General features: G+C 39.7%; 1 protein-coding gene across 1 annotated transcript; it reads left to right on the top strand.

Moving 5' to 3' along the window:
- Window positions 1–3,443: 3,443 nt before the first annotated feature.
- Window positions 3,444–10,855, top strand: LOC100533299 (enticin). The gene is given in 3 exon segments (NM_001204598.1): window positions 3,444–3,493; window positions 8,074–8,206; window positions 10,068–10,855. Coding segments are annotated over 3 exon segments (267 nt in total). The 5' UTR covers window positions 3,444–3,487; the 3' UTR covers window positions 10,196–10,855.
- Window positions 10,856–11,554: the final 699 nt, after the last annotated feature.

Genomic DNA, 11,554 nt, shown 5'->3' with positions numbered 1-11,554 from the left:
AAGAAGAACGGGAACTTTTTGTCAAATATGTTTTCCTAAATTCAGCAAATCAATAAATAAAAAATCGGGCTCTGTCATGGGGACCTATCTATCTTTTTGCAGGTACTTGCCAACTTTCAACTCTGTAGCTTTATGGGAAAAGTAACACATGTGTTTCCAAGTTGCCAAATATATAGTAGATGTCCAACAAGAAGTAAATTTACAACTGCGTGTATGTAATTCCAAATCCTTGTTCGCAGAAATTATAGTGTCTGTGGCCTAGTGGTTAGGCTCTCAGATTTATAACCGTAAGATCGTGGGTTCTAATCCCGTCTAGGGCCCCACCTTTCGTCTTTTGGAAAGGCACTGTACATCAATTGTCCTCACTTCACCCAGATGGGAATGGGTTCCCAGCTAAAGACGGCAATTAATGATCTTGTCAGTTTGTTAGTGTTTGGGCGCTTAATCAGATGCTTGCACTATAGGCTTCCCAGGAAGCTGAAAATGTTTGTGTATGTATTGTGTGTGTGTGTGTGTGTGTGTGTGTGTGTGTGTGTGTGTGTGTGTGTGTGTGTGTGTGTGTGTGTGTGTGTGTGTGTGTGTGTGTGTGTGTGTGTGTGTGCGTATGTGATAGAGAGGGAGGGTGAAAGAGAGAAGGAGAGAGTGAGAGGGAGAGAAGGAGAGAGAGAGAGAGAGAGAGAGAGAGAGAGAGAGAGAGAGAGAGTGGGGAGGAGTCCATCGAGCTCTTTACTACTAGAAAAATGCTATGCAGAAGCAATTCATTATTATTTGTTATCATAATACTCGCCTTTATACGAGGAATCTATCTAAAAATGGAGTTCCTCACAGCTCGCATGTAACGTGTAAATTACTGCCAGGATCGGGTCCAACAAAGAGAAAATAATGTCGAATAGGATATATATAAAGCCCTACCTGCTGATTCAGGGTGGATCTGGATCTTAATATTAATATACACATTATCATCGTTCTAAGATTGTCTGCCTTAGCTTATATGTGTGTGAGTGTGTGTGTGTGGGGGGGGGGGGGTCCCTTACCCATTTATATGAGATTGACGCCCTCTGATTAGTAGAAAAAAGTGCGTATGATAAGAGTCCAATAGTGTATTACGTACATACATAGTATAACATGTGACTGTTACAGATACAGATTCACGGAATATCGATGTATGTTAATGATCTGATCACAATGATGATTTTAGAAATAATGGTGGTGATGATCGAGTGATGATGTGTGATAACGTTTAAGTAATGTTAGCGTTAGTCCTATCTTCCTCTGCTCCAGTGAGTCACGATGAAAGTGGGCATCCTCTATCCTGTTCCATACTTGAACCATCTTTAATGTCACCGTGAAATTCCAAAATGGTGGGCTCGGTCTCTGCTAAGGTGACATTGTTAGTGTTAGCCTAATCTATCGGGCCTAAGTGGGTAGACAGTACAGTGGCAGGTATGTTGGGGTATTCGTAAGCGGGTTGTAGGTAGCAGGTTGACAAACAGGTTTTGGGCTTTAAAAATGCAGACTTCTACTCCCTGATCATTTACCCCTAATACTATTTATTCTTTTCGCGTCTTATTAAACTTGCCGAGATTCCGATACAGGATCCCCGAACCCGAGTCGAGAGGCCACAATTTTGACGAATAATATATGAGGCAGGATGGGGAAATCAGGCACTCTTCAAAATAATCAAAGTGAAGAAACTGGCATGTTTCTGAAGATCCGTGAATTTTTATTGAATTTTCGTTTTTTGGCTCATCACCTTTCATGCCCATCAAAGAACACATTTCTGCGTGAATACACTGAAAACCCATGATTAAAGGCACAAAAAATGTAAACTTAACCCTCTCAAGCTAAGGAAATCACTCATCTTTGGCGGACATTTTCTAACTAGCTTTACCTCTGAAACCAGGTGATCCACACCTCCTTCATTCACAAATATCTTGACTTCTTTTCAAGATAAATGGATATTTTTTTCTTCCATATAAACAAGCTTTAAGATGATGCCATTAATTCTACTTGCCCCAAAATTGACGAGAGCCTGATTCCACCGAGTCGTGACATATATTGTATACCCTCGCATCAGAGGGAGCGACAACGAACAGTTCTTAAGAGTAAGCAAGACAGTAATATAATAATAACATTTAATTCTGACGCCCGACTAGTACAATATTATGTACTCGATTTCATGCACGCTGGCCCCAACCACTTTTCAGAATGTCAAAAAGGCACCCAGTATTGTACGCGCTCTCTAAACATATTGGGTGTTTCCCCTGTATTTTACACGAGGTCGTGTTATTGACGAGAAGATACGGCATTTTTTAAAATAAACTCACAGGGGCACAAAGGCTAGAAAAAAGACGCTTAACGGTCTATCAAAAACACATAATTTTAAGGGATACAAAGACCAAAAAAAGAGAGTTGTCAAAGGGAAAAAATATGATTCATGATCTCTTTACGTGTGGCAAAAAATCTTTTTTAGGGCCACTTTATGGAAGTTTTTGTTTTATCCAACTGTCCTCCCCCCCCCCCTCCCCCCCAAAAAAAGACAACAAAAACCAAAAACACAAAAAGAACAAAACACACACCCACACACACCCACACACTCTCTCTCTCTCTCTCTCTCTCTCTCTCTTTCTCTCTCTCTATCTATCTATCTATCTATCTATCTCTCTGTCTCTCTCTCTTTCTCTCTCTCTCTCTCACACACACACACTCTTTTTCTCTCTTTCTCTCTCTCTTTCTCTCTGTCTTTCTTTCTCTCTCTCTCGCTATCTCTCTCGCTCTCTCTCTCTCTCTCACTCTCTCTCTCTCTCTCTCACACACACATACACACACACACACACACACACACACACACACACACACACACACACACACACACACACACACACACACTCACACACGCGCGCGTGCGCAGAGAAAAACAAAAAGAAAACGAACAAGAACAAGATCAAAACTCGAGAAAGCAACACGGGCAGGGGAAGAAGAACAACAACAACTACAAGATAAAAAAAGAAAACCCCTGCCCTAATTGGCTTAACGATTAAGTCACCTGGGTAACTCAAGTAAGGATGATTTACGCCAATGTCTTAAAAAACCAGTGACGTAAGCTCACGACTTGCAAAACAAGAGTGTCTTCGCTAGCGACTAAAATTACTTTTTTTTTTTTACTACATTGATTGTCTTTTATTTGAGTCTGGGCATTTTCATCCCCTTAAAGGGGGGGAACCTTTTTTTAACTTTTTTTTTTTGCCCCCCCCCCCCTCCACCCCCCCCCCCCCCCCCCGTGCTCGCTGTATCCGCTGCCTACTTATTGTCTTTTTAATCAATGTGGACAAATTTATACTCGTAATATGCTTGTTCAAAGCTCAGTGTTTGTTGAACCAAGGGCAAACCACTATAAAAGGGAAGTATTTCCGAGAGCTGTGTACCATTTTCCTGTTGAGACAGTCAAGTTTTGAAGTCACAGCTTTGCTCCTTTGACATTACCACCATGAAGGTAAAATTACTTCTATACTTCTATTGTCCTAGTGCTGCAATGTTAAATTACATGTAATTGATTTACAAGCACAAATAGAAAAAAATTGTTTGTTAACTTCAGACGTAAACTATTGTTTCTGTATTATGGACACAATTGATTAAATAGCGTTAATAACTTTAAAAATGGAACGCATTCGGGAATTCTATCAAAAGTTTTTTTTTTAAATTCTTTTGAAAAGACTTTCTTATGTAAAAGTCGTGCAGGTGAGACTCGAGGGTATGAAATATAAGATTTGCTACTGTACTGATACATGTGCAGGTAATGATACACTTATACTGTTAGAGACCGAGACATCGAATGGGGTAGCACTAAAAGAGCACGGCGTGGGGCGGTTACTCATAAAAGTAATCAGGGAGAGACAAATAAGATAAGATGAGGTAAGATAGATCATACTTAACTGTCCTAGAGGGAAATCTTTCTTGGCAGTTCCGTAAAAACACACATGCAGATATACACCTAGGAATTTTAATTGATCTTTTACTCCCGCCATTTAAATTCAATATGAGAAGAAAAATAAAGCTGAGTAGCATACATATTATTACACCAGATGCACCATTCAGCGACATGCAGGAACTTAATTACAAGTCCTTTAAGAGCTATATAGATACATACTCGAAAAAGCAATACACATTGATGTTTATTTTGACCGTAGCCCAAAACTCGATGGTAAAATACCTTTTTTGTACGTTTCTTTCTTTGTTTTTAAAGGTGTGTATCTGCTGCTGCGTGATCTTACAATTAGGTGTGAATAGAGGGTGTGACGGGGCATTTATAATGCTGTTTATCTTTTTATACTTGTAGTTTTAAACAAAATTTCATCAATTCTAGTAAACTGATATCCAGAGATCTTGCTGGCTTTCTTAAACGTTCTGTCTTTTTTTTTCACCCTACAATCCCCAGCCCAGCAGCAAACACAATAGTAACACACTTTCAATTACAGAAAGGTATAAAAGGGACATTATCTTATTATCAACACGAAGACTTCTTAATTTCGTTAAAACATTTTTTTTATTTATCTGTTTATGCACAAGAGCAGCGTGGGTATGCCAGTCAAGCCTGTTAGCAATTGTTATTCCAAGATATTTGTAAGAGCTTACAACCTCCAGTTCCTCATCTTTAATAGATAGTGGTTGCAATTGGTCTTTTTTTACTCTAAAGTCTATTATCAATTAATTTTTCTTTTTATTTTTAGCCAAAGAAAATGGATATCACATAAATGTGTGAATACATTTACAGCATCTTATTTGTTGTTATAAGGCCTTGTGGAGTGGGCTCATCTGCAAATTTACTAGTTTGATGTTTTAGTTATCAAAAAAGTACAGTCGTTGGTGTAGATCGTAAACAAGACAGGGGAGATTACACAACCTTTGGGCACACCGGTGTTAGCGAACATTAGATCGAAGTTTACACCATTTAATTTTACATATTGAGGGCGATTGGTCAAGAACCCAAGAATCCACTCTATAATGTTCTTGTTTATGTTCACGTTAGTTAATTTTGAAACCATTATGTGGAGCTGGATTGTGTTGAAGGCAGATGAAAAAATCAACAAAAGTATCAAACAAAAAAATTCATGGTGTGACTATGTTTTTGTAGAGGTTATCTAAGAACACGAGAATAGCATACTCTTCGCTTCTCTGGGCACGATAAGCACATTGCATGTTATCCTGTATGTCTTCTCTTGATTTCCTCAATTCTTTCAGAACAAGTTTTTAAAACATTTCATAAGGACTGATGTTAAAGCCACTGGTCTTCGGTAATTCAAATTTAGTATTGATTGTTTCTTTAGGACAGGAATTATTTCAGAGCATTTCCACGAGAGTGGTATTATTCGTTCTTTCAAAGATATGATAAAATTATCAGTGCAAATTAGAGAGATAACTGAGTAAACCACATTTTCATAATTGATGCTTTTAAACACAAGAGACTCTCCCGAAAAACGCTGTTTTGAGAAAATCGAAGAACTTTTTTCCCCTTGTTCAGTTTCTTTAAAAGACAAGGACAGTTTTCTTTGTAACCAGAAAAAAATTCACACCTAAGAAACCAAACTTCTCCTATAGGTAGGGCAATGCCCACCTTTGGTGTAGGTCAAGATTTCTGGAAACTCCCGAAATCTGGGTTAATTCGCTTGTCCTGAAAAGTGACCAATTTTACTTTTTACTAAGTCGTGTCCACTCGCTGTGTGAGCTCTCAGAGGATTGAACATGATCTTGACCTCATTAACATTCACCACAAAAATGTCCGTGCCTTCGTCTGTATTGTTGTTGTCGTCTGTGCAGTCACTTTGAATCGTCTCTTTGAGAGTAAATTGTCAGCTGGTCGGAGAAATCATGGTTGTCAAAACGAGCATAAAAATAATTCAGTTTGTAAACATACTGCCAAGGGTTGGTGTCATTTGTAGGAATGTTTGTCTGTCTTGGTGCGTCTCCAACTATAGTTTTTAAACATTGCCAAGTCATTTTCGTGTTGTTAGAAGTAAAATGCTGTTCTAACTTTTCTTTTTAAACATGGTTACACTCTCTTATTTCTTTCTTTAATATATTATTTGTTGTTTTCAATTTGTCTCGGTCTTTCAGTTTGAATGCCTTCCTCTTCTCATTTGATATTAACTCCTTGCTAACCCATGGCTTGTTATTTGGGTAGTAGATAATTTCTTTTTTAGATGAATGTAGTTCTTCACAAAACCTGATGTAACCAGCGATAGTCTCACATAATTCATCTATATTATTATATAAATCTTTAAAAACATTCCAATTTGTACATTCAAAGCATCCTCTCATGCTTTCCTTGTTTTCTTCAATCCAGATGGCGACAACTTTTTTAAATAGCTGTGAAGATTTTCATTTAGGTTTGTACTTTGGTTATAAAAAAGATATGCAATGATCAGAGTTTCCTATTGGAGGTAGAGAGATACATTTGTAAGCATTAGAAACATTTAAATAACAATGGCCAACAGTTTTGTCCTCACGGATTGGTACATTAACATATTGATGGAAAGTGGGGAGGGCAGAAGTTAAAGAGCATTAAATTAATTAAAGCATGTCAAAATCCCCTGTGATAATTATTACACCGTCTGGACAAGAAGACTGTAGTTCATGAATCATTTCGACCAAAATGTCCAAGGCAACTTTAACATTGGCTTGTGGTGGAATATAAACAATGTTGGTTGTTATCTTAGGAAATTCCCTCGGTAGATAGTACAGGCGTGTACTGAGCAGATAGAACTTTGTCATTCTAGAGTGGTGCGCTGGTGATTGTTTCAGATCTGGCGCTTGAAGAAGAAAACTGTTAGATCATGTGATAAGTCGGGACAAGATCATGAAGAACTAGATCTACTCCTTGTTAACTGTTTAATCCTGTGCTCGTTTGTTTCTTCAAAGCGAAATCATTTATTATTTATAATCGCATTGATTCATGTGAAATGTTTCTTCTGTATCTTCTTAACATTGATTGTATGAAAGCAATATTATTCCAATAGGACTTTGGTTGGAAACAAGAAAAAGGATGGCGATAAAGGCTGGGTTTTAGGTACCAATTTGCTATAAAATATTATACAATAAACCCGTAAAGATAACGATATACGGATATTGATTGTCACTGTTTCACGTCCTCATTGACACAGTTTAGATCATTTGGAGGCACAATTATTCTGCTTTGGCGATCCTATCAGTGCCAGCTCTGGCTAATTGAAACACCAACATCCTGGCAAACAGGGAGCGCTCAGATTTTGAAAGATCCCTTCTAGGTAATCAAAATACGCTTCTTTAGCACTCGGTGGTGAAGATCATGATAAGTACACCACACACTTGACGTCGTGAAAAGATGGTTAGGATTTTCTAATTCATTTACCGTATCAGAAAAGAACCTGTTGATCCAAAGTCTGTCGTCCATCTGTGACAAACCATGCATCTAACACATATTGTAAGGACTTTCTCCAAGTGCCAGACTTGAAACAAACAACGGAGATTCGCTCACATTATCACTTTAATTCTGCTGCATTGTTATAATACAGACAAGTAAAAAGAATCTATATTATTATCCTGGTCTTCTCTCGTCATCCATCTGTCAAAGATCTAAGAGTAAATGAGTCTTGCTGTGTCTCTGCGTCTTTTCATGGTGGATGCAGAAAGTTATGAATTTCCTTCTTTGCTGTGTTAGAAAATTGAACGTACTCGAGTCATGGTGGGAATCGGTCCTTGTAACATGAGAACCAGTTTGTGTATGCATAAAAATACAGCAAGACAACCAAAGTTTTCAGCCTGGATTCTTTGTTTGATTGTAATATTTATCTTTTTATCTATTTCTTGTTGACATTCAGATTTTTGCTCATAAACCTTCACTTCCTCTTCTTCTATCCCGTGGTTGGGGCAACCGTGGGGGCAACACTGCATCTGGCAACCAGCTCTCTCCATTTCTCTTTGTCCTTCACTAATCCTATCTTATTTACACAAACCTTGACTCAAACTCGAAATCCCCATAATCATCAGCCCTATTGTGACTATGTGACGTCATCCTACTGATATCCCACAATTCCACAGACCGCGCTTCCCCTCCTCCTCCTGACGTGCCTGGTTGCAGCTGTACAGAGTACTGGCAGTCAGGGGTGTCCTACGTACGTGAGTGAGAAGTGCACTGCCCGACTCCAAGAGTGCAGCAATAACCAACAGCAGGGTGAGTAGACGATGTTTCCAGGGATTTGAACTAGACGCTCGGAGAAGGATCTAAGGGGATGTGCATTATTATAGTACGCTGCCGTACCGTTAGGGAGCTTCGCTGCTGTAGCGTACACGACATGCTACGTCTAACCAGCAGCAGACCAAAGGCACAAGGCAATGTTTCGGTACATTTCAAGTTATCATGCACAATAAATCACAAACACAAGTTTGTAACATATTATTATTTGTGTCACGACACGGTGCAATTGGGCTCTCGACAATTTTTGGGTTCAGGGAGTTATTGGTATACTCTTATAACTTGTTCATTTGTCTTGCTTTCTAAAGAAAAATAATACACATCTACCTTAAATAGAAGTCGAGATAATTAGGATTGAAGGAAGTTGGGGTCGTCTGGTGTCCCAGATAAAATAATCGAGAACAAATTGTCCGCCATAGGTTGGTGACTTCCAAAGCATGAGTGTCCTTAAACTGAAAACTTAAAACTGCAAATTTGCCTTTTGTGCATCTTTGATCAACGTTTTTTCCGTAAAATCCAAACAGCAATATCTTTTTATATGGTCATAAAAGGTGTTGAGCTACAAAATTAAGAATCTATAAAAACTGCCAAACAAGAGAAACAAAAATGGTGGTGGTTTTGGTTGATTTCATTTTTTTTTACGAGCTCGTAACACATTTCATAGTACACATTATGCTGTTGCATGCCTTGTAAATTTTCAGATAAAGAAAGAACCATCGGGAAATCTTGAATAATAATAAATCATACCGTAAAACAGCGCGACTTTCGGCGTTGTCAAATGACTAGAATGGCCGTTCTCAGTAAGTTAGGCCCCGACCGGCTGGGTGTTATTCAGGTGTTCATCAGCTGTTAAGTGATGACGACTTTTCTACTCTATTCTTCTCCAGGTTCCACACCGTTTTCTTCTTGATCTTTTACCCCGTGGATTCCAATCCAACACGTTCTTTGTTATGCAGCTGCCTGACTTCCTGAGAGCATATCCAATCCATCGCCACAGCCTTCTTCCTACCTCATCTCTGACTGGGATCTGTCTGGTTTTCTTTAACACTTCCTCGTTGGTGAACATGTTTGTTCATCTGATCCTCAGTAACTTTCTTAGACACATGTTCAAGAAAATATGGATCCTTTTTATACACGTCTGAGATGCGTTCCAAGTCTCAACATCAATACAACAGGACTGTCTTCAAATTTAATAAATTGAAAATCCTCTGCTTTGTTTGAAGTGAGACATCCCTGGTCTTCCAAATCCTATTGAAAGATGTGAAAGCAACCTGTGCTTTTCCAATGCGGGACTTTATTTTAGCACATGTTCCTCCCTCTCTATCAATTTTACTACCAAGATAGCAAAAGGATTTAACGTTTTCGAGTGCATTTCCTTCTATTGTGACCTGCTCCTTTCGCTGGGCATTTTTCCATAAGTCCTTTGACTTTCCTGGGTGGATCCTACAATCCAACAGATTCTGATAGTGTATAACCATAAGTATTTTCACATGTTGCATTTCACCCCCATCCACCCACGTTATCCTATCCCATATCCCCACTTGCATGATCAATAGTAACTGATATTTTCTCCCCCCCCCGCCCCTCCCCCCAACCACAACTCAACCCACCCTGCTACCCCCCCCCCCCTCGACCTATACTCACCCAAAATCCCATGTCCATCCTCATCCTCACCCACTCCACACCATCTTAACCCCCCCTCCCCCGCGCCCTTGCTCCTTCCCCTATTCCCTGCACTATCCATCTTCTCTCCTCATATTCATCCCACCACCTTTTTCCATATCCCTCCTTCCTCCTCCCCCCACATACACACACACATACACACTCGTCACGACAACAGAGCCCCTCCAGAACTGCACGGCCGTGCATGCAGATTGTGTGGTGCAGGCCACTGATGACTGTCAGCGGGAACAGAGCCAGCTCAACCACGACCACCTGAATAATCATACCACTACACAGCAGCCGTGAGTGGTCATTGTTTGACCCGGGGTGAGGGGGGGGTGGGTGAGGGGCACTGGCGTGACGTGGATGTGACTCGCACGGGCGAGGATGGACAGAAAAACAACAAGGAGAAGTAACAGATGTAATAGAAGCAGAGAGAAACACAGAAATGGAGAGAGAGAGAGAGAGAGGGGGGGGACAGAGAGAGAGAGAGAGAGAGAGAGAGAGAGAGAGAGAGAGAGAGGGAGAGAGAGAGAGGGGGGGTATACATAAACATGAAATTTATGTGTTCCTTATGAAATTATGTTCTTTTACCGGAAAACCAAAAGGCAAAAGAAACAGAGATAGACTAAGTTTACTTAGATCTAGATGAATAGATGGATGACGCGGAAAGATCAGCATACAACCCACTGACATTTGAAAATTATCTGTCTGTCGTTCTGTCTGTCTGTCTGTCTGTCTGTCTGTCTGTCTGTCTGTCTGTCTGTCTGTCTGTCAGTCTGTCTGTCTGTCTGTCTGTCTGTATCTCTCTTTATATATCTCTCTCTGTATTCTGTGCTTTTCTAAATGTAAGCGCATTTCTTTCGATCAGCCATGTTGATCCAATTGAGGAAACTCAAAGACCTGAACATCACTGTAAGAGACTTGTCTTTTCGTGGAAAATAAATTGTTTACAAAAACAAGCAATGCATTTTTGATGAATCTTTCTTTCACTCGATACACAGAAGGTCAATATATGTATACTGAGAATGGGTTACTTGGAGGACTTGAACTTAAACAGACACAATGTGGGGTTGTATTTTTTTCAGATCTGGCTTTTGAAGGTGAAATGAAACACACACACACACACACACACACACACACACACACACACGCGCGCGCGCGCGCGCACGCACTCACTCACACAACACAACACAACACAACACAACACAACACAACACAACACAACACAACACAACACAACACAACACAACACAACACAACACCAATAAAAACCCAAACAAAACAAGCAAAAACAACAACAAAAACACCAGCAGAAATGCAATAAACGAACAAACAATGAGGAAAAAAAACCTGGAGAATGTAAAGCTTTTGTTGTTAGAACATTCCTGTAGAGAAATACGTTAAATGTGGGGTTGTATTTTTTTCAGATCTGGCTTTTGAAGGTAAAATGAAACACACACATACACACACACGCGCGCACACACACACACACACACACACACACACACACACACACACACACACACACACACACACACACACACACACACACACACACAAAGGCTCATAAAGAGTATCATCATTGAGTGTTGTTTGTTTTAGTTTTAACAAGAGTTTTACGGCACTTGTTACACAATAAAGTGACATAAGTGCCGAAGATTA

This window comes from Aplysia californica, unplaced genomic scaffold (assembly GCF_000002075.1).
Source record: "Aplysia californica isolate F4 #8 unplaced genomic scaffold, AplCal3.0 scaffold00096, whole genome shotgun sequence".
NCBI lineage: Eukaryota > Metazoa > Mollusca > Gastropoda > Aplysiida > Aplysiidae > Aplysia > Aplysia californica.
The sequence above is the reverse complement of the archived record's forward strand: the minus strand, read 5'-3'. Positions and strand labels throughout refer to the sequence as shown.